Source organism: Mugil cephalus, chromosome 13 (assembly GCF_022458985.1).
Source record: "Mugil cephalus isolate CIBA_MC_2020 chromosome 13, CIBA_Mcephalus_1.1, whole genome shotgun sequence".
Lineage (NCBI taxonomy): Eukaryota > Metazoa > Chordata > Actinopteri > Mugiliformes > Mugilidae > Mugil > Mugil cephalus.
The window spans coordinates 14,261,680-14,285,497 of NC_061782.1; the positions used below are offsets into that span (position 1 = coordinate 14,261,680).

General features: G+C 41.5%; 1 protein-coding gene across 2 annotated transcripts; it reads left to right on the plus strand.

Annotated features, from left to right (window-relative positions):
* The first annotated feature begins 275 nt into the window (after positions 1 to 275).
* On the plus strand, positions 276 to 23,580 carry parga (poly (ADP-ribose) glycohydrolase a). Of its 2 annotated transcripts, none has more exons than XM_047602506.1 (18): positions 276 to 398; positions 982 to 1,044; positions 1,218 to 1,865; positions 1,969 to 2,101; positions 3,379 to 3,501; positions 3,609 to 3,689; positions 4,067 to 4,141; positions 7,405 to 7,497; positions 8,932 to 9,086; positions 12,195 to 12,274; positions 12,365 to 12,425; positions 13,013 to 13,088; positions 15,410 to 15,557; positions 18,719 to 18,797; positions 18,906 to 19,014; positions 20,210 to 20,315; positions 21,540 to 21,668; positions 22,382 to 23,580. In XM_047602506.1, the coding sequence occupies exons 2-18, from the start codon at positions 1,016 to 1,018 to the stop codon at positions 22,558 to 22,560; spliced, it is 2,304 nt and encodes a 767-aa protein (XP_047458462.1). In that variant the 5' UTR covers positions 276 to 398; positions 982 to 1,015; the 3' UTR covers positions 22,561 to 23,580. The 2 variants fall into 2 exon arrangements, with proteins under 2 accessions (XP_047458462.1, XP_047458461.1); XM_047602505.1 differs by having other exon boundaries at positions 286 to 398; positions 1,016 to 1,044.
* Positions 23,581 to 23,818: the final 238 nt, after the last annotated feature.

The window sequence follows — 23,818 nt, forward strand, 5'->3', positions numbered from 1 at the left end:
ATATCAGTGTACAGCATGGCAGAAACAGAGGAGGAAACTCAGAAAGGCAGTTGATGAAGCAAAGATCAGTTTCCGTATGAAGAGTATCCTCAATGAGTAATCATATCAGTTATATGGGAAAATTTTGCAGTTTTTAAGAGAAACTGGATTGATTAGGAACATTTAACTGTAGGGTATTGTGGAGGTAGATCGTAGAGATCAAAACCAAACCTGCTATATCTCCTGTTCCCACTCCAGTCCAGACGGTGGCGGTAATGCCCCATTTTTGGTACTTGCCAACCGCTAATAAACCGGAAAGAAGAAGAAGTCTGAAGCGAAATGATTTTCACATAAAAAAAAAATTAAATAACTGTGTAATGTATCACAGCCAGGAGTCGTACACAAAGAGGGACATGCCTGTAAGTCGTAACATATCTCTCGTTTTATTTACTAGAGACAACACAGCTAGCTCGGTCAGGTTGTTGTAGGTTGGTGTTATCAATAACCGAAGCTAGCGGATAATAGCTAACGTTAAGAATATATGGCCAATCAAAGGTAAGGCAGCTCAAGATTAGTTGTTTTTAGCACTGCAAGATTTCTCCTCGTCCAGGTAGTAAAGTCGGTGAGGTGGCGAAATCTCTCGATCTGCCGTGTCAGTGTCGGTAAACATTGTAACTATTATTTTTGTATTTTTGTTTATCGGGAGGCCTCTTTGTTTGCAGTAAATGAAACAGATGCCTTCGACAAGAGGCTACATTGAAAGCTGTTTCGTAATACTTCTTTTTTGCAGATTTTTCGACGCGTAATGTGACAAGTAGACTGAAAAGCGCCTGTTTTAAGTTGTACTTGCCCAAAGTCTGAGTGTAGCTCAGTCTAAGTCTAAGATTAATATTTACTTCTATGGGACGTGCAGTGACGCATTAAAATGACAATGTGTAAGTTAGCTTACCTACTGTATATATCGTGGCTTTTCTGTGTGACAGTGTTTTCTTTCTCTAACAGTTGTTTTTGGTTCGATTTGTATGACCTGTCAAAGATGGATGAAGTGATGGATTCCCAAAAGAGGTAAATGGGTTAACTTGTGTCCCACAACTTTGTCATATAATGTTTGCATATTGCATGATTGGTTTCAAGGTCCTTCCCTTCTGTGCAGTCCTAGAAACGTTGGCGATGGATAATTCTGAACACCTGTTAACAAGGACTTTCTCTCTGTCTGTTTCCTTCTCGTTTTGTTGCAGTTTGACCGCTGAGGTCGAGCCAGCAGATGCAATGAAAGTTGCTCCACTGTCAAGCCCAACAGATGGAAAAGACGAACGCTTTTGTGAGTCACAAAAGTCCGACACAGCAAAAGTGTGTCGTGCGCCGACGGAGCACGCGCACGATGATGTAGCTTCTCAGAATTCAATGGACTGTGAGTCTGCACTCGCCGAATCTCCTCTCGCAGGCGGCGGAAGTAGCGCAGCTCAAACACACTGTTCTAATGGACAGAAATCTAAGAGGCCCTCTTCACCAGGTCCCCACCCCGTTAAAACAACCTGTGTTGACGCACAATCCCCAAATCCAAAACTCACCCTGTGTTTAAGCAGTCCCAGGAAGCCTGCGGGTACATCCAGTGATGTGGAGATGCTGAGCCCGGAGAGTCCGGTCGGTAAACCCATGCTCATTAACAACTCAGCTGAGAAGGATTATGACGTCGATGCTAGTGTTGCGGCTCAGGTAATGAAATCTCAGCAGACTGTCAGAGACTCTGACTCTGGAAATCCGGACAAAGTATCAGTCCAACCTGTTGCCATGGGAACTCAGGATGCTGAGAAAGCAGAGTGCAGTGGCTCATCTAATAAGAGCCAAGATGTAATTGAAAGCCAGTCGGGCGCAAGTTTCCAAAGGTACTTGTTAACATTTTCACCGTCTTTCTACAACATTTTGTATTTCGTAATCAGCGACTCACCCTTTGTCTTTTGTCCTTGCCTGTTCTTTTGTTTTGCACAGCCTTTCATTCGCATTGCATAACATGGACAAAGGTTGGTTGGGGACGCCCATAGATGAGTTGAACAGAATACCCCAGTGTGCCCCTCCGCTGTCTCACCTGAAAGTTGTGCCTAATCACACTGTCACAATCAGGGTGAGTCAACAGTCATTTGTCCTTTTCTACGTGACGAAGGCAACTGCAGTCATAATTAGAGTGTGCATGCAATTGTGACCGGGCTTTGCGTAGTGGAACTAATCATGCAATTTTAATAAGATAAAATAAGAGAGGGTAAGTGGGAGACGAGGAGGAGAAAAAACACTCTTTGGACACATAGTATGAATGTGAAAAATGGAGACAGTGTTGCGCCAAGTGAAGCCATCATCCATGATCCCCTCGGGGCCTCTTGTCAGTAAAGGTCCTATCAGACTCTCTTCCACTGCTAGTTCCCACAGGACCACTGTCAGTGCTGGTGTGTGTCTTCAACTTGCTCTTACCATCAACAGCCACTGCCGCCCAAACAAAACTCGACCCATCAATAAACCGCAAGACTGAGTCAGGATTTCTAATTGCCATTTAAATAATAGCACATCTCAACATACAGACAGGATGGATTAGAGATGTTTAGTCAGCCGACAAAGGAACGTATGACCTATGAACAAGTGTCAACCTTGTAAACTTTTGCATTTAGAGGAAATTAACGCTGATAAAACAAGCTGATGTCCTACGTCAGTGTCTGTTTTCTTGACATCCGTTCGTTTGATCCCTAATTCACAGTTGATGGTGAATTGCTGAGGACTCAGCATTCATCTTGTCCTAAAAGTTGTTTTCCTTTTACACAACCCTCAGACACGGCTTAAGCTGCAGGCAGGCAAAAGCACAGATTAATTTTCCCCATCATAACGTCTCAAAACATACCAACCAGAGACCACCACCCCCTTCACCTTAAAGAAACCATGTTAAAGGCTTCTAGTTACATGGTACCTTGGACAGTTTTTATGTGTTTTTAGCAGCTTCTTCATGTGTTGCATCTTATTTTATTCTCAATTTATTAAGCCCTATGGTGAAGTTGTATCCTAAGTCTCATCTGTGATACTGTTTTTATTTTCACTGTAGTGGAAAAGTTGAGTTTCTGTTTGATGGTTTATGGTGGATGGTTCAGTTCAGAGGATTTCTCTCCTTTGTCTGTTTCAGCAACGTGAGTTGCCCAGTGCAAAGCCGTGGTCAGACCATCAGCCGTCTGAACTTTGTTTGCATAAAATAGTATTATTTATGGTTAGAATAGCCTTTGGGCAAGGCCAGACCTGAGAATTGCTCATAGATGCACCTATGTCCAAGTAAAATGTCACTCTGCTGCAAAGAGAATGCAGTGATCTCAGTCATCACTTCTCTAAAACATCTTGTTTTCCCTGTCTTCTGTTTCCCTGTTACAGACAGATCTCCTCAGAGAGGGAGAGGTCCCTGTCCCATACCCCACCAAGTTCAAAGACGCATGGGACGATGTGTCAGTGAAAATGCCCTGCTCTGAGAAGAATCTGTTTCCTATGGAGACTGAGGTATTAAAAGATGTAGTCCAGCCCTTCCGTCAAAATGTTTTCCTACAAACTGTCTTATGTAGGAACATCGTAGTGTAAACCGTCAATAATTTTCTTATGTCGTTTAGGATGGAGGTGGTGTCCAAAGTCGGTGGGAGCTGATCCGCACTGCCTTGCGAGGAGGGTTCAAGAGTTCTCTGGATGTGAGGGTAAGACAGCTTCTTTGGCTGAACTGGACTGAATATGAGCCATCACACTAGTCAAAACCTATGGAAGCAGCTCACATCCTACCTCCTATTTATGTTAGCAAACACAGCAGTTCAGACTTCCATCCTGTCACCTCCTCCTCTCTAAGGTTTTGTTTTCAGTAAAGCAAAAGTAAAAATATGCAGAAGCTATTCCATAAACAACCACATGGTGGCAGAGTAATATTTTGTCATGCATAATAACAAGACTAGAGATCTGTTGTCAGTTATGGTCCACACAAATTTGTGATAATTGGAGTGTTATAGATTTTAAATAAATTATATTCTTTAAATTTCTGTAATGAATAAATCATAAATATATGTATATTTTTTCTCTTCAGGATGCAATATTGAGATATAACACGGCCCATGCAAAGAAATGGGACTTCACTGCCCTGAACCTTCTTTGTACTGAGGTAAGCTGTTCAAAACAGGAGTGTTGATTTTTATGGGTTGCCCTTGTACAACAGATAAAGCAAAAGGATTATAACGGTTTCTTTGAAGACTACTGACAATAGACTTCTCTTCTAAACATGAAGCACATATCAAACATTCAAGAGAAAATGCCTCACGAGTGAAATGCAGCGAGCATTTTTGTGCCATTAGCATTTATTTTAATAGAGACTGAAGCTAAAGCTGAGGAAACTAGAGCTCCTGTTGTGGAGGGAATCTTATTTTCTTTGTTTGGCTGCAAGCCCATCAGTGTGTGTCGTCCCCTCATGGTACCTGGGAGTCTCCCGGGAGCCACATATAGTTAGGACAGATGAGCACAGAGCATAGCGGCAGCAGCTGCTGCAGGTGAACCAGGGGAATGCCTTCCTTCCTTTCTTTCTGTCTCCCTCCTCCTCACTTCTTATCCTCTGTTCAGACAGTCAGACTATAATTGCGTACCTGTTGTCAGAGAAAATCTCTCCCTGGTGAGATGAATATTACCTGTCTTTGTCTGTGTTTGAGAAATTCTAGATTTCAAAGTTCCTTGCATATATTGCCGCTTGGAAAGTTTCAAGAAAAAAAATGCTTTGGATAACTTAATATGTACATACAGCTTGAAGCCTAATTTGGTTACCGGAATTTAATAGTGCATTCACTCTTTTGCTAAAATAGTTTCTTTATAAGTTAATGTCCTGGATAAAACCACCAAGAGCAAACTCATTATTCTTTCACAATTAGGTGAGAGTACGTGATCACTGTGACAGTCCAGTCCGCCTGGTATTTGAAGCTAATATCTTTCACCGCTCGTCACTGATTACTCAGCTAAATTCGCACAGTTTCAGAATTGTCCTCTTTTTTTTCCGCCTCCTCTCTTAAATAATTTCCCAGAGTAAGGCAGAGAGGTTGGGGGATCAATAACCGTCTAAGCCTTTTTATAGCTTTATCCAATTTAATTAAAAGGCCTCATTAAATCTGTAAGGATGCTCAGTACGGCCAGCAAGAAAGTCCCTCTTCCAGGAACATATTGAATCAGCGACTCCAACTGTCCACTTACCGCCCTGAGCTCCGTGCCCCCACTTTTTTTTTTCTCCATTTCTTTGCTGCCAAGGCATTTTTTTTTTTACAAAGGAGAGTGACACTCACAAAAGGACAAGTCAAGGTTTAAATGCTACAAGTTGTTAATTTAATCGCGTGTTCTTATGACACTTACTTTTTGTGACAATCTCTATTAATTTAAATCCCATCACTTTGCATTAAGAATATCACAGCTTGAAAACAAATGACGAACCGCTTCGATTCGACAACAGACGTGCATCAACCGAAGTTATTCTTCTCTCATGCACCGTCTCATGTAGTGAGGAATCGCTGCACTGCCAACAATTTAGTGATAGCGGGCAACCCAGCACATTAATAATACGTGGTGTCCGGTGCTTTGAGCTCTTTTGCTGTATTTTGTGGTGAGTTTGAACGCTAACCGTTGCGTTTCTCATCCCAGGCCACCTATTAAAATAAGGAGAAACATTTTTTTTGTAGCACTGGGGTAATTGTCAAGAGGTATGTCGTCTCTGGGTCAGTGATTGACACTCCACTCAATGTGTAATGACCATACGGGGGGTGAAAAAAAAAAAAGAGTTATCCAAATTAGGACTTGTCTGTAAATTGCCTTAGTGTTTCTCCTCTGGTAAATGAAACTGTCACTGTGTCACTTTCTGATGAATGTCTGAGGGCTGAGGAGGAAACAGTCCAGGAACGAGCGCAGCTGATGTTCCGCTAGTACACAAACGGTCGACGGCAACAAAACGGCGCGCTGTTTCTCCCCCTCTGTCTGCCTTATCACTGCCCGTGTTTCCGTCTCTGATTTTAACACTAAACGCTTCACAAAAACATGGCGAGAAGATTCTTTGTGAAATCAAGAGCTGCAAAGTTTGAGCTGCTAGGAGATCCAAATCATCTCCAAAGGCCAGAATGGACGGAAGATCGATGCCTCAATCGATCATAACCTGCTGCAGCGTTTAAATCTGGACTGCCCTGATGGAGCTCTGTCATTTTTATCGATGTGAAATGTATAGTTTGTGTGTGTAGCCCGAGCTCGCGGCCGGCTGCTGACTGCCGTGGCCGCGGAGCGGCCGGGGGATCATCTTTCTGCCCTCACACTGCCGCATCACCAACTACCATCTATTAGTCCCCCGGGAGCACTTTATGATTCCTGCCAGCTCATTACTTCTGACAGCGTTTAGTCAGACCTGCTCTGCAGCCATATAAATGCCCCTGGTCAAATCAACCGCCAAAGACTTCCTGCTGAAAATCAAGCCACGCCGCCACTCTTTCCACAATTGGTCATTTGCATTTGCTCCAGAAGGTCCATTTAATCAGCTCAAGCTCCCCTGCTTACCTTGATAGAGTAAGGCAAGTGATTGATGACGGCGACATTCGAAGCCAATACACTCATAAATGATTGCGTTGTAAATCTGGGTGTATGATGGAATAACTGGATGTTTATTTTAGGGGGAATTGCAGATGGATGCTGAGGTAAGCTGCAGGCTGAAGTATGGATGCCGCGGCCCGCGGCCGAGCTCCCTCTCAGATTGATGACACATTCTTCTGAAGCTGGTTGTGTGTAGCGAGCAGCTCTGCAGCATTTCTGTTTCTTCTTTCAACACTAAAGTGCTGGTGTTATTGATATCTAAGGGGGCGGGAGTTCACCTTATATCAACAAAAAAAAAACCTCGGCTGCCGTCACTGGAACTTCTTGTTGGATATGAGAAAACACTCCTTAGATATTAGTTACTGCTACATGGACTATGACCTCAGAGACAACTGTTATTACACCATTTCGACTTTTTATAAAGTAGTTGGTGCATCCTTGTATTTTTCAGCACCTTCCTGTCTCACAGTCTTAACAATACGAACAATACTCAATCCTGAAATCTGGAATTTGCTTTGCTTTGTTCACATTTCAAATCTATGAGACTTTAAGGTTGGTTCAGTTAAATAAATGTACTCATACAAAATAATCTATCATTTTTGGAACATTTTGTCAACCATTCCTGAACTATTTTCCATGTATTTTAGTTGAATTTACATGTAAGGCAACATTATGGTTGAGTAAGTGTTGTCACAAACCGACATGTCACTTCAGAATATAATCAGTCACTCTGTTCGCATGCTCCGAGAAGCTGCCTGCCTGAGCAGTTACACAGATATCCCAATTAATTTGTATGTTTTTTTTTTCTTCTTTTCTCTCCAGTATCTTGAGGGTTGTGAGGTACAATACCTGTTTGATGAAATACTACCTGCCATGGTTGACCTGGTAGTCCACACTCCTCGCCTCTGCACAATGGTAAGGGCTGACTTTCACTTCATATGTGCAGATCCCAAACCTTTAAATGGGGCTTGAATCGCGTGAGGAAGTTACAATGAGATTCGTTACGAAGTAGCATTATGAAATGTCATCTGTTTTTACTGGTTTTATCAAGTTAATGTAAGTTTGACATGCCCCCTAAATGTGTGTCTATGTACCCTGACTTTATCTGTGTTACTAACAGTCACAGTCAGACAAAACAAGGCTGATAATAAAAATGTGTTAGTTACGTGTTAGCTGAGGATTGAGCTGTGCCCTCATGATGTCATACAGGGCTGCAACTTGAAGCTTGTTCTTATGTACCCTCTGTGATCCTCATGTTCCCTTTAAGATGTGCATGGTAGGAGGAAGTGTGATCCACATGGAAACGGGTAAAGGGTTGGATGGTGGATGTTGTACAGCTCATGCAGATAATGAATCCCCCTTTTTCGTCCATATCAAGAGCTGCTTCATTAGAAAAGATCCATGTCATGTCCTGTCATCCATTTCATATCTTACACTTGTGCACTTAAACAACTTTCTCCATTCAGCGCTCCAAGCAGAGATTGGCTTGGTGAATTTTATAACTCAAAATATCATTTTTTGGACTTCGGGCGGTGCGTATCAGTCTGATTTGATACCATTCCCATCAAACCTCAAATGGCCTCTCCTTCATTCACATTAAATGGAGCTGATCTTTGTCACAGATCTTTTAAATGTCATCCCATTTGTCTTTGTTTTCATTCCCTGTACTCAATTATAGCCATTCAAAAGGTACAAGATTGATATTTGTGCAACCAGGTTATCCATTTCAGATTCTTTTGTTTAATTAAATAAAGTGAATCTAGCTCCCACTCCGGGCAGGACAGGACAGGACAGGACGATCCCTCTGGTCCCTGTTGGACACAGAAACCACAGACAGAAGGATGCTGCGGTTAAACCAGAGGAGGGAATTCCTGCCACATCTCAAAAGAGCGCTATTTGTAGCAGCTAGATAATGAAGCTTTCTGTCTCTCCACTTGGTTTTGCAGTATTACGCGTCAAGGCTAATGTTTATGTGTGTGTTATTAGAGCTGGTATTGATCTGCTAACTGGGCAGCCTTGGGAGGCTCTTTAGCTCTAATCAGTGAAGATGGATAGGCTCTGTGTGTCTGACTGAACGAACCTCGGGGAGAGCAAGAAAACCAGGACCTTAATTACTACCACCCATTTACCTAATGGAACCCTTCTTGTCTCCTCTGCTTGCTAGATTGCTAAACTAATTATCTACCCTCATTAGCCCCCCAACCTGCACCGCAACACCCACACAACCCACTTTTCCGGCACCTGTCTGTGTTCCTCCAATCCGTTTTAGCCTTTACCTCATTGTTTTGACGCCACACCTTTGCCCTTGTCACTGTTTTGATTTTAGTCTTTTTTTCTTTCTCTCTGTAGCCGATTCCTCTACTGAAGTCGAGGATGAACCATTCCCTTACTATGTCTCAGGAGCAAATAGCGTGTCTTCTGGCCAACGCCTTCTTCTGCACATTCCCCCGACGCAACTCCCGCAAGTCAGAATACTGCAATTACCCCGAGATCAACTTCTACAGGTAAAGACACACAGTCCCTGGCAGAAACAATGATCAGTTGCTCAGTTTACAGTGGGTTGTATTTTATTTGTGTTTTAATCATACAATGAAAATTGACTCTTTAGTCCTTCTCCATTTCTCCAAGCCATTTCTTATAAAAGGAGACTACTAAGGCCGTTGCCCTGGTTTAGTGACATATTAACATCAGGTTTTCTCACGTTGGTTTTTGGGGATTTTCTGTTCAGTAGCTGTGCATCAGATACTTTCAGATATGTGCTTATTTTTCCTGATTGCTCACAACTATCTTCTACAGTTTGGTGATAGATAGTGGGTGGCTCTGATTTTAGTAATCCTAACATTTAAACTGAAGTAAACTCATTTCCATCAGGGGGCACTACTGCCTTGAAAACCCAAATAGATGAATTCCTGTGTTTTCATTCAGCGTTTACTCATCGTCTCCAGAACGTTTAGTCTGGAGCTGAAGTTTCCTCTTTAACTTGCTGTGGGTCATAACGCGGTGAACCGACAGAATCATTTATAGTTGCCATATTAAAGCGCGTGCTGTAACTGCACCTTCTCCATGTTTCTGTTTTGTCCTTCGTGTGGGCAGGAGATCAGGGTAGGAGGGCAAAAATGGTGTTTTCTCTTTCCACCCACACAGAGCCAGTGGTGTGTTGTGAAAGCCTGGGACGGCTAATTGAAACAAATTGTTCTGTTAGACAATCTTAAAGTGGACATTTCAAAGAAAGGGAAGAGGCGCAGGTGTATAGACAGAACTAAACATGTAAGTGAAATGGCTTTTGCACTGTTTCACCAAACTCTGTCAGCGACGTAATTTGAAGAATAACTCAGCCTTAAAACACAGTCAACGCTAAAGCAAGTTTTTCTTGCAGATCTGACTTCACACATTTAAATCAATCACCCTGATAAAACTTGAGCTAATTTGAGAGCGAATCTTGTCATTAATGTGAAATCTTCTGTGTTGAGTTAAATTGAAGTGACAAAAATAGTACATTTTGTTCAAGGTGTAATCTGGCAAACTGTGGCTACTGAAGCAGCTAAATTGTGGAATTCATTAAAAAAATCGAACTGTCCCCCATCAGTCATATTGAAATGGCTTTAGGATACTTTCACAAAACTGTTAAGAATGAATAATGACAAGTAGAACCAGGAGAGATTATGACAGCAGGCAAAAAACTTAGTGCTTGGTGAGTCTGATGGGAGCTTTTTTCCCCCGTTAGCTGGTAATGACTAGATGGTTGAGAAGTTTTTTATGGATGAGGTGAGGTGGACAGAGTAGAGTTATAGTGAGATGTTGTTACCGGCTTTATTACTGTATTTTTGGACAGTCAGTTCCTCAGTGTCTCCTGGACATAGTCCAGATATCACCTCAACTCAATTTTCCCCAGTTTCCTTGAGGCACCTTTCCTCATTAGTGACATTTGTAATAACGTCCTGTTATCACGTGACGTATTGAAGAGGATGTTTTGGTAATACCTGATTCTAATTGTGCATATACTCTATGCAGGACAGAAGAGTGTTAGCGCTCTATAATAGCCCGTCTTCGTGGACCAGAGCAGTTGTCTGTAGTGCTATTAGGCATGTGCTCTCTCTTGGGGTTTTTAGCTTTACCATTTTATAAATCTCAGAGTCCAATTGATCGTCTGTGATTTGGTCCAGATACCCCGCCTCCCTCGTTTTTTATCTAAAGCTTAATCTGTTTGTCATCTCTATGAGTGCTGTAATAATGTAAGCATTGATTCAGATTGCAAAGTTGGCCGTTTCTGAGCCACTTTGGCCTGCCTTTACATCAGCGTCGCTGCCTGTAGCGAAATACTGGGAAGAGCAAGAGGGGAGGAACGTCTTGGTGTTTCTGAGGAGATGAGACAAGACAACCACTGCAGTCTAAAATGGGCCCTGGATCGTTACCGGCCCTCCCCTTCTCTCTGTAATTGAACGAGTGTCCGTCACTTTGCTTATCGGCTACAGTAGCGCTGTGTCTTGGACAAGCAGAGTAGCAGGCAATCTGCTGATTGCTGTTTTGGCAGAACTGTCAAGGTTAAGTGATGGATAGATTCAAGCGGGGGTGTGTGGGGGGGGTAGAAGGCAAAGTGTCTCTTTAGCTTCCGTTTTCCTTCATTTGAGAAGAAAATGGCACAGGGAACTAATTTAGCAGTTTGGTCAACAATATAAGATTATTACTGAGGAATAAATCCTCCCTTTTTTTGTGTTTTACAAAAACGGCCTCATTTTTAAGAGGTAAACTTGTCAGAGACGACGTGTCTGTGCAGCACATAAGCTTACGGGGGACAAGAACCACCTAATTAATACGACTATCCTGACGTGAAATCGCTGCAATACATTTTGTACCTAAATCTTCTATAAATAGTTTCTCTTCTTCAGTCATTGTGGCTATTCAGCAAATTTCAGCATCATCCAAATGTGTGTCTCATCGGTGTGTTGTCCTTCAGGACACTTTACACCAAATTGACAGTGACAAAGGGATGAGTGCGGTGGTCTTAGGGGGATTGCAGTGTGTGAATAAGGCACCGCGTCTTGAACCCAGTTGACATGCAGGAACTGTCTGCCTCTGATTGGCTTTTAGTTCGTTACGTTTTTCCTTTTTTTTGTTTTGATTTCTTTTCTGGTAGAAAGCAGTGGGAGAAAAAAATATGAAGCTGACCTCTGATTAGTCATCAGGTTAGGTGGCTTTTAATGGTGGAAGGGTACCAGCGTGGGGTGATTTAAGATGCCCATCCACTGCTCTCTTCTCTTCTCATCCTTCCACCCTAGTTTTCATAGTAACTCTGAAGAACTGAGACAGGGCTTCAGGCGCTGCCATTGTATTCAGCGTGTACAGTAGGTAGATGGGAGAGAAAAAAGCCTGACCTCACTTATGCTACTGTGGCATGGATGTGCAGTGAGCTATAGATAACGACAGAGTGAAGCATTGATGCTACTCAACTGTGATCCAGTAGCTCACCAATTTATTTATTGTCAAAAATGTGATTTCACTAAAATATCCACATGAATTGTCTAAAAAAAAATCATCAGAGATTTTTTATAAATATTGAAATATTGTTGAATTTACTCCCAGGAACCTGACTTTTAATTTGCTTTCTGTTTCAGGTTGTTTGAAGGTCCTTCACCGAGAAAAATTGAGAAATTGAAAACGCTGCTGTGCTACTTCAGGAGAATTACACAGACGAGTAAGTTCTAAAAAAGCAGCAGCAGTTGTTTCTCTTTCTCCCTCCGTGTTTTTGTAGTTGAATTGTTTTTTCTTTGTTTCTTTTTTAAAGGGCCCAAGGGTCTTGTTACATTCACAAGGCAAGCACTTAACAATCCTCCAAACTGGGAAAGGTAATAATCAATGTTATTCTCTCTCATACATTTAATGATTTAATGACCTCAGTTTAGAATAAATTCAGTCCTTATCAAATGATATTAGTTTATCCCTGAAATTCCTAATACTTGATGGAACAAATATATTCATGTTGAGTCAGTGTTGTCATCTCCTCTAGTAGGATGTGTTGCACTATGGGAGACATTTTTAGAATGAATTTAGAACATCCTATATAACTTCATAAAGCCTCGATAATCCCCACTGAAAAATTGTGTACAGATCAAACTCGAGGCAGTTTAAGTATAATATTTAACATGTTTATTCAAGTAACCTTGGGACAGGAATCAGTTCATGTCATTTCTGTTCATTTATGAATATTAATTAAAAAAAAAATTGATTGATTTGAGAAACTTCCAAAAAGGACATAAGACTGAAAACTAATTATTTTCAGCCTCTTAATTACTTTCACTATATACAGTACACTATTAGCGATGGCCCTGTTTTAGAAGCTGGGCTTGTTTCAGGGTGGGAATTTATTGCAGTCGGGTCTATTAATACCAAAATCATCATCCATCTTTTCTCCTTTTTTTTTTTTTTTGTCAAGCTCTCAGACTCAGCTGACGCGTCTACATATCACTTGTAAAGGGACAATTGAGGACGATGGATACGGGATGCTGCAGGTGGGAATCCTTTACTGTTTTGCATATAAACATGTGAAACACTTTTTACTTTGTGAAACAGTGGTGCCACAGTTTTACTTCACAATGCTTTTAATGTGACATTTGTTAAACCCAGCAAACTGGATCAACACCAGTTCCCCTGTTCTTGTTGAATAGACAATATTCAGCTTAAAATTGTCTGTATAATTGTTTTTATTTATATTATTTTACATTTATGTGTCGTCGGCTCTCTGTCTGCATAGATTCACCACATCTCCCTATCCCTGGGTGCTTGTTGCTATAGTTGACAGGTGATGTATACACATGAGTAGCTCGGAGTGGCAAGGGTAGAGAAGAGGACCCTGGGGTTGGGGGGGATGAAGGGAAAGGAGGTTCGTGGAGAGAAAAAAGAAAAAAAGAGGATGAGGGTGAGCCATCTCACTGGGGTGACCCAGTGGGCCAGGAGTCCTGCATGTGGATTGATGGCTACCTCAGCAGGCTGAACACATGGTGTGTGTTGAGTTTGGATAGGGCAGGGTGGGCTGTCATCTTGTCAGGAGGTGAGATTGAAGGGTGGAGGGGGCGAGGTTGGGGCCGAACCAGCGGAGAAGTCGAGGAATTGAGCGACTGGTTAGAAAACATACACACATGCACATACAAACACGCTTGCTGTCACGCAGGTTGACGTAGCTCTGGGCCACTGAGCAGAACCTTCACCCCTGACAGCCTGTTTAAATATCAGCATTGTGATTGAATGTGTTCTTCTCTTAAGGAGCGGGCTCACGCGGCATAAAGATCCAGTACACACACACCACATCAAAGCATTCGTTGTACTGAAGCAAGTGTCCCACAGGCTGCTGTAGATCTTCAGTGAGAGTTAATTGCTCACATAAGAGCAGGAGTGTGTGTTTTAAATTTCATGGGAGTCTGTCCAGTAATAGGCTCTGAGCCACGGCACTACCTCAAAATATATGAAATCTTGTTTGTTAGACTAGTTCTGGGCGGTATACTGGTTCATATCGAACAATATTGAATTGTTAATATACTGGTGTATTTGATTACACAGCGTTCGGAACGCTGCGCCACAAGACACTGTTTCAGACCGGACCATTTTCAATTTAGCTCAGTGCCAGAATGAGAGGACTTGTGCCAGAAAAAGTGCCATGTTGGTCGTTTTTTTTTTTTTTTTTTCTGCAAACAGTCCCCGCTCTGCATGACCTGTCCTCCGGCTAAAGCTCTCCCCACAAATGTCCCAAATTTTAGCTTTTTATGAATGAGGGAAAAAAAAAAAATATTGCACGCAGATTACAACTACTAAGATAACCGGCCACTCTGCTATTGACATTACAGACAATATGTTTAAAAAGAGCAAATACGTCAAAATTAACAAAAAAGTAATTGTCCCTGTTTCTTTATTTCATCTTGATAATATTTAATTATTTTTATTTTTCTTAATCTCCAAGTTTTAAATGTTCCTGGATTTCCACATTAGCAGGCAGTACTAACACGGGGCCATGCAAACCTGTTTTACTGCTAGTGTGGGATTATTCTACAATATTTACTCATCATCAGCAGTAAAATGGTCCATCCTTAGTCAGTCTACTGCATTAATTCTTCTCTCAACCAGTAGAAAATGTTGTGAATACGTGATTATGCATAGAAAAAAATACTGTGATACCAGCACAATTTTGAAAAACACCATGATATAGATTTTTGGTCATACCACCCAGCCCTTTGTTAGACTATTGTTAACCACTTATGTTTTTTTACACTTGATATAAGACATATGTATGTGATTATGCGATCAGTCAGTTGTATCTGGGATATTGGTGTTACATTTCAAAAGAGGGGTGTTGTATGAAATATTAGTAGCATGAGTCTGATTTGGGTGGTGATGTTCAGTAATTAGGTGTTTTGCGCTTGGAACCGTTGTTGTTGCTTTCTTTGTGTCAGACTCAAAATGATAATTGCTCCAAATAAATAAAGTACCCACTCTGTGTTTCAAAAGAAAGTAGGATTCTTTATTTTGTCCCTGTGGACTAAACACTGAAAGGCCTTACAGGGAATACCAATAGACATACCTACCCTACATACGTGTATAAAACAGAGGGCTGCACATATTCATGCAGATTTTGCATTACTTTCCTATTATTCTGAGACGTTCTTCTGTGTTAAGTGACCACAGTGGATGACGGATAATAATAGAATTGTTTGTCATCTGCATAGATGCCTGTACAACTGAAGGACTGGAGTAACATAAATTAGAGCATATTTCTTTTCAGTACATGGAAAATGTTGCCGCTTTGATCAACTATTTCATTCCTTTTCCTTTATCTCACTAGGTGGACTTTGCAAACCGGTTCGTAGGCGGTGGAGTCACAGGCCATGGACTGGTCCAGGAAGAAATCAGGTTCCTCATCAACCCCGAACTCATTGTCTCTCGCCTCTTTACTGAAGCTCTTGAATACAATGAATGCCTCATCATCACAGGTACGTAAACACACACCAACACACCCTTAAAACAGAGCCGAAAAACCAAAACTGAGATTAAGAGTAGCCAAGTTCTGACATTAGAAATATAATGAGTTATGTCCCCATGTGGAGACAGCGTAGTGGGACGTGTTATTTATAGGTTTCCACTCAGACTTTCAGTGACATGGTGCAGAGAGCAGAGTAATAAAGGAGCAGACAGGCCGTGTGCAGTTGCTGCCATGGTATATTTATTTGCTGTTGCTGTTATTCACAAATTAGCATTTTGTGGATCAGTAATTAGAAACTATGTATTTTGATAGTAGACAGTGTCTAGCTCTGTCAAGCCGCCCTTTTCCCACACATGAGCATTGGACACAAATAAATGACGCGCCCACACTTCTCTAATGGTAATGTGCCTTTATGCCAACATATTTAGCTTAATATTTGCTTGGTATTTTTTTCCTCTTTGTCCAATAGAAAGTACAAACATCTGTGTATCTCACATAGTTTTTTAGTACATTTAATGCTTTTTCATTTCTGACTTATATTCTCTTGCTCATTGAGCTTTGCTTTTCTTGGGCGTCCATTCATCCCCCCCCTTGTACTTTCTTTTAGTCTGCAGGTAAATCCATTGCATTGATTTAGTTTGAACTGCCCAGTTATCCTTCATTTCCCCCGTGCAGAATTGCTCTATTTTTCAACCTCCAACTCAATGTTGTGGTTGGCCTAAATGTTCGCCCTCTCTCTTGCCTCCCTCCTTTTATCCTGGCCTTCCTTCCCTCTCCCCTGGCCCACAGCTCGCCCACCACTGGTTACTAGTTAGACACAAATATAGATTAAGATCGTGCAGACATGTTCTAATAAACTCGTGGCCTCAATATCGGTTTATCACATGCACATACATTATACATAGTACAATTCACAAAGTACAATTCACAGTGAAATGTATTTTTGTACCAGTCACCATAAAAGTACTGCAGTAAAAAAAAACGTAATAATTCCACACAACACACAAGATAAAAAAACTGTATAAATGTGTAACTGAGTAAAATAAAATAAACTCAGTTGGCTACCCAGTTGACTTGTGCTCATATCATGGTTATTCTAAGTTAAACCAAACCATTTTACTTCAGTCGGGCATAAAGTGATCAGTCCTCTGTCACACTCCCTAACCAGCATGCCCACGAACAGACGGCTGTCAAGACCATGTGTGTGTAGTTATTATTATATTTCTTTGTACTCTGCTCAGAGGACACATGTTAATTCGGTGCCCTTGCAATGTAGCTGCCACACGTCGGAAAAGATCGGAGGACGCAGACTTTGGTGACTCATACGCTTGGTGATAAAATTTACGTCACTCTGACCCTTTCTCCCGTTTGATAAATGCACCTCGTTCTCATGAGGATGTCGTGCACTATATCAGCTGCATTCGGACAGAAACTCCAGCAACGGCTGCACTTTATTGATTCTGTTGGCGGAGTCTTTGAACCTGCATCCAGCATAAGTAGTAACCACACACACTCAACTTGAACTCTGACATGCGCCATCGCTTCGGTCTTTGCTTGTTGTTGCTCGGGGGTGAACAGCAGAGCTAAAAAAACAAAAAACAAATGACCGGCGTGGCGTTGGAGCCCCTGACCCACGCTGATCATGCCTCCAAATGAACAAACACGATGTAAAAATCGACTTGTGCGTCTGCACTCCAGCCGTCGTCTGCTTCGTGTGGTGCGGCGCCATGTTGTCTCCTTTGAAATGGCCGTCTCATCCAAGTGACCTTCAGTGGTTAGTCATCATCCCCCTCCTTGCCTCCTATCATTCTGCCTCCCTCCCTCTTCCCCCCTCCTCCTCTCCACTTAACTTTATTACATTTGGACAGAAAGGAATTTATAGCCCAACTAAGGTCATTGCTCCACTAATGGAATGGACCAGTTACGCCACAGATTCATTAAAAACCTTCAGAATATTCCTTGCACGCATGCAGTGTTTCCTTAAAGTCTCTTTTTTTTCTCTATACTCTTTATATCTGTCTCTCTTACGCTCCCTTTTTTCTTTAGGTGTGTCCTCACAAAAGTGCGTTTAGAACTTAAACGTAACATCAATCACAAAACGTGACCAACTCTGAACGTTCAAAGGTGCTTTCATATCGGAAGATCCGCAGTGTAATCTAGAGATGCTGTCATGGGCGGTTGCCAGACTGAATGGGTTCAAGTTGAAGGAGGCGGAGGACAGTTCCCTCCGACTAAGTCATACATTGACGTTAGGCGTCGCTAGCGTTGTAGAAATTCTTTGCGTGATGTTTAAAATTGATTAAATATTCATTTTGTTCGATTCGCCGGATCTTTACTGCTGCATATTATCAGTCTAAGTTACTCCTCAGAATTCGCTTCCATGTTTACATTATTAACTTTTATGACTAAGGACTTCTTCTCCAGTACGAACAATCTACGGTATTTCCCTTCTTGGTCTGCGTCCTTCCACTAGACGTTAAGTCATTGTTTGTCAGAGAAAGACAAAAAAAAAATAAAATAGACATTAGACTTCTAGTTTGTTTTAGAATTGCAGTAACATTATTTGAAAGACGTTTCCATTATGGCTACATAAAGACATTTACTTATACTCACTTATATCCAACTGAAATCCCCTGGGCTCTGCTCCTATCAAGGTTTACGTTACATACGGTAGAACCTCAAACCTTTACGTTAGCCACATGTTCAACTTCCGCTCTCTGGTGAACTGCTGTGCATGCGCCTCATGCCTAATGCATAATTATGGGACCTTTAATAGGCCTCATTCCCTAATGGAGCGTAGCTGTATTGGTAATGACAAGCGATGACATTTTTTTTTCTCTAACCCTTAACACGTACCAGAACAAACAAACAAAGAAAGACATTTTGCACATGAGAGCAAGGTTAGCGTCTTCTATTCTAACAGTTTGCCCCTATTGCGCCTCAAAGCTTTTAATTTCAACCCGTAAAGCAGATTAGTTATTAAATCAGTGGCTTTATTTATGCCAATCCAATACAAGCCGATACTGTGAACCCACATTGGGAGCATAGAAGGCGCTAAATTTGATTTAAGAAATAAGGCGCTGGAACAGATTTAGGCCCAATGTGTGCTCTGACTGCTGAACCCTGAATAACGTCATACTTTTCCTTGGCGGTGTCCTTCTTGTTCTGCAGGAACTGAGCAGTACAGTAAATATTCAGGCTATGCCGAGAGTTACAAATGGAAGGAGAGCTACAAAGACGAGACCCCCAGGTATTTTGGGATTTTAAACTAAAATCTTACATTCTAAGACAAAAAAATGGAGGGAAGATGTGAATCTGATTCCTTTTTTTTTTTTTTTTGCTTTTGTTTCATTTTCAGAGACGACTGGCAGAGAAGATGTACAGAGATCGTGGCCATGGATGCTCTTAAATACAGGCACTTCCTTGAGCAGTTTTTCCCTGAGAAGATGACCAGAGAGCTCAACAAGGTGAGGGAAAATATAGTCGTCTCACAGTCTGTTGTGCAGCTCCCCAATCAGATGTGTCTACTTGAAAGGAAGCAAGACGTCTATTCATCTTTTAGAATTTAAATTATATTATATTATATTATATTATACACATCATTTAGTGTTTTGATAAAGTTCATGGTGGTGAACTTTGACATAGGCAGGTACCACATGGGAAGATGATAATTGAAGGCTCAGTGATCTGTAACACATTGACTTTAGCTGGGGGCTACCATCTATTTATAGTGGTATTATTGTTAATTTTCTACCTTTTTTTTCTACTTTGAAGTTTAATTATATCAAGAGTTTTCCAACAACCTTCAAACCTAGATAAATTTGTAACATCCTAGCAGCTAGAACTGCCCCCACCCACAAAATATTAGTGTTGGTCTGAAGTCACTCTGTTTGGAATTCGTTATCCTCAGTGAAGCTCAGCCAATCAGACGACTTGATGTAGCGGCGGACCGAAGAGTGACAGCGACATCACTGCTGAGTTAATTTAGTTTAAAAGTGCTGCCGCTGGAGACATAACATATGTAGATTTCACTGTCGCATCTGATGGAAAAGATAATGACAGTAAAATAACTTTAAAGAACAAATAAATCAAACCAGATTCAAATTCTGATGAGGTCAAATTAGGATCAAAACTCAGTTCTTGGATTCTAGGAAAGCTGATATATAGAGTTACTTCCTAATGTTACTACAATGTTCAACACACTTATTTTTCAAATGATTGTTTTCCTCTCTGGATAATAGCTCTGGGCTACACCACATTTAAATTTGTCACATAACCATAGCTACCGCAGCTCCATCAGTAGTTGCCGTATCTAATGGTGAGTTCAGCATTAACGTTCCTTGAGGCTATTTCATTAGAATGAATAAAATGAAATAACGCGAATTCTGTATATGTCACAAAAGAACATGAATAAATATTTCCAGCCGTGTCCTATCAAATAGATTTTCATCTGCAATGAATGGCGGTGAACACAACTTAAATTACACACTGTAACTTTAAAAAAGCTCGATTGCGCAATTTTTCAGTTGCTTGAGGTTTACACTCAAGTGTTATTTTATTTTGATACATTCAAAGATCATAGAAACGATATAAATATAAAGTTTCTCCTGTGTGTTTCTCTTCGCCCACATTTATCTCCTTCTCCCTGTGCACTCATCCCAGGCGTACTGCGGATTCTATCGAAATAACGCCAACAGCAGGCACCTCTCTGCGGTAGCCACCGGCAACTGGGGCTGCGGAGCTTTTGGTGGAGACACGCGGCTCAAAGGTATCAAAGGGCTCAATTACAATTGTGTGACTCCATATGGCAACAGGTATTAAGACATAAACTGTATTCGTACATGGGTCCTGACACGTAAACCTGGGATCACAGATGCATCACATTGCACATTTTTTTAGTCTGGATTCTCAAGTAGCAACTAAAAACCAGCAGCTAAGACAGGATCAGCCTTTCGTCTTAACTGGTGAAGCTTTAGGACATGTAGCGCAGTCACAGCCGCTGGTCGCTGTCAAACGTTCTAGTCAATTAGTAGCTCTCCCAGGGTGTCACTCACCCATCCCATCCCTTCCTTTATTGATCAGCTCACACACATTTATGTTTTCCATTAAAAGGCCGATTGATTATAGGGAAGGGACACCATAAATCCAGACTGATGCAGGTCTCTGCGGGCTTACGCGACATCACTCTTCATAAGCAGGGGCCCTTTGCTGCCCCCTTGAACGCCTCAGACTACATATCTATGCTAGTTTCTTTTCAGCGTTCGACTCGTGCTCATCACTATTAATTAGTTGTCATACTAATAAATGAGCATCTGTGCTAAAAAAAGACGTCCACATATCTGACCTAATGCAAATGAATGCTCTGGGATTAGAGTAACGTAGCGTTGTTTGTATACAGTTCGATTTAAAACCGAAGCTGTTAATTTCCTCTGCAGCGCACTGTGAATAGATCCACTGGACTTTACCCAAGTCCCCTGAGGATAATAGTAGCTTCCGGGAGCCCGCCCATTAGCCCCGGAATTAGCATAGCTGGTATTTTTAGAAGGCAATAACTGTATTTTACAATCAAGTGCCGGAGCACACTTGAGATGTGGTGGTTACATAAGCTGTTTTGTTGTTGTAGAGATTACAGACCGTTTGCGAATGATGGTTTGTTTTGCGTGTTCATTAATCTGAAAACTATAACCATTCTGTTAAATATTTAAAAGCCTTAAGACCTCATTTGCAAAGGGCCCAAAGATTGAGTGCTGTTGGTGAGGCTCTTGTACCACTGGTGGATTATTTACTCTTCTGATACAAATTGCCCCTGTCACTTCTGTTCCTTTCTGCCAGAAGCCATGCCTTATCTGGCTTATCGACCAATTACTTAGCTCCCTATGCTTTTCAGTAGTCAATTAGGCCTTCATGAGTTCATCCTGAAACTAATGCCGCTAATACAACGTAATATCCTTTCCTGAATTTGTCTTTTGCGTTCTCCTCCTTCCTTTTGCAGCGCTGCTTCAGTTCATGGCGGCGGCCGAGGCTGGGAGAGACGTGGCGTACTTCACGTTCGGAGATGCTCAGCTCATGAGGGATGTTCACGAAATGCACACTTTTCTCACAGAGAGAAAAGTCACTGTCGGTAAGGCTCGCACACAAATGTAAATATTTATAGCGTCTTTGTCTGCAGAAGTTTCTGGTCAGGCTGCAGCCGCTTCAGCAGATTATATAAGGAAACAGGGTTGGTGATGATATCCGCTACTTTTTTTTAAAAATAATTTAATGTACCGCTCTTCGCCCTCCTAATTGCCCCTCAGAGATATATAAAGTTTTTTCTGATTCTGATTGTTAGGACCGTGGAGCTCTTGAGCTTGTCCTTGTTGGCGTCCGTTACAGAGATCGTATGCATAAATAACACAGTGCAGTCCCTGTGCATGTTAAGTTATTCCGTCTTATGGGCCATCTCTTTTCCTCAGCCCATCCATTTAGCCTGAGCCGCAGAGTGGATTACTGCCTGGACTGACCCCAGCCTCTCCCCTCCCCCTCTTTTCATTTTTCTTCTGCTGACATTTATTGAAGCCTTTCAGAGAAATTCCCCTCTAGCCATCCATTTCCTAAAGTGGAGCTATGGAGGGAAAAGAAAAGCTCGTGGCATCTGTGCACGTGAATGTGCACTTGATTTATAAATGAGCCCAAACATTTTTTTTTCTGCTTACTTTCAGTCTCTCTCTCTTGTTCTTTTGAGTCTCAACCCATTTGTGCACTTTGTCTATTTCTCTAAAATCCTGTTTTTCCTCCCTCCCTCTCTCTCTCTCTGTCTCTGTCTTCCCTCCTCTTTTTGCCCCCCCCCCCCAGGGAAGCTGTACAGCCTTTTGAACCAGTACTTCAACGTGGTGTGTAAGAACTGCCACACCGCTCGACCCGACGTCCGCCTCTACAGTTTCATCTACGAGGGAGTGTCTTCCGCCACGACCGCCGACACCTCCGACTCTAAGGAATCTGGGATGATGTCTCTGACGTTGGACTCTCATTAACGGGGAGAACTGTAACTTAACCTCCTTTCCTCTGTCTCTAAAAGAGACTCCAGGTTCAGAAACGTCAGTGCTCTCTCAGTCTTGTTCTTACAATCACTTTTTTTCCTCACACACGGTCCCTTTAAGTTTGTGGTCCCAACACACAAACTACCAAAACACAGTTTTGCCTTTCTCGCTGGTGGTATTATAGGAGGCTCATAGTGCGTCACCAGATGTGGTGAAATGTTTCAGATACTTATAGCAATAGTAAATCCTGGTTGCTGTTAGGCCTTTCTTTATAGTAAATATAATGTGGAATAGTTGGGGTTTTTTTTTGTTTTGTTTTGTTTTTTTAAATCACTAATTTCAAATATGGCCAAATATTCATCATATGCATGGTTGTGGGCACTTTTCACTTCACTATCGATAATCGAGGGCACGATAATCCTCCCTGGTTATCTTATGTCATACTGTGTTTTCCTTCTTCTTTGGATGAGTTGTCTTCTCTATTCACCGTTCCCAGGCTGTGGTGAGGATCCTGAGTGTGGAGAGATGATGAGACGCCATAACTGTAGTCTATGCATGGGTAACATTTATTTATCAAATAATCTACACATATATGCTGCTCTTTTATATCCTCTATGATGTTGAAGTTCAACATGCATATTTGTCCTTAAAACCTTAAAACTATTCAATATAGGTCAAATCCCAAAATTTCATCAAACAGTTTCATCACTTCTAAGGTATCCATTGTTAGAGTATTAATACTGTACAAATAAAAGGGGGGCAGCGGATGAAGAAAGAATTGCACGAAAAAAAAGTATTTTTGTTAATGTTTTTAATCAGCATTTATTTTGGGGATGCAGTTATGTTTTTTATCGTTTACTGTGATTTCTGTTTGATAGAGTGGGGTCTATTTAACGATGGGTTGAATAGATGAATAGATTAAAAGCTCTAAATGTACTGCATAGTACTGTACTGTAGGTTTTTACGTTGTACTATTTTATTATCATTTCATAATTAAAGTAAATCCTGTTGAAATTGTGTTTCTGCGCTCAAGTCTGTGTCGTACAGGATCAGCACAGTGCAAGAGAAGTCATCTGGGGTTGAGATTGCACGGCCTCTGAAGTATTTCAAGCATCACTCTTGCTGTGTAGTTTCTTTGCATCACGGAAATTTAATTATTCATAGATCATCAAAAAATGCTCTTGATTCCATCAGAGAGACCTGATTTCTGTCTAATGTATGTGTTTGTAAAGGCAGCGAATTTGTCACTTAA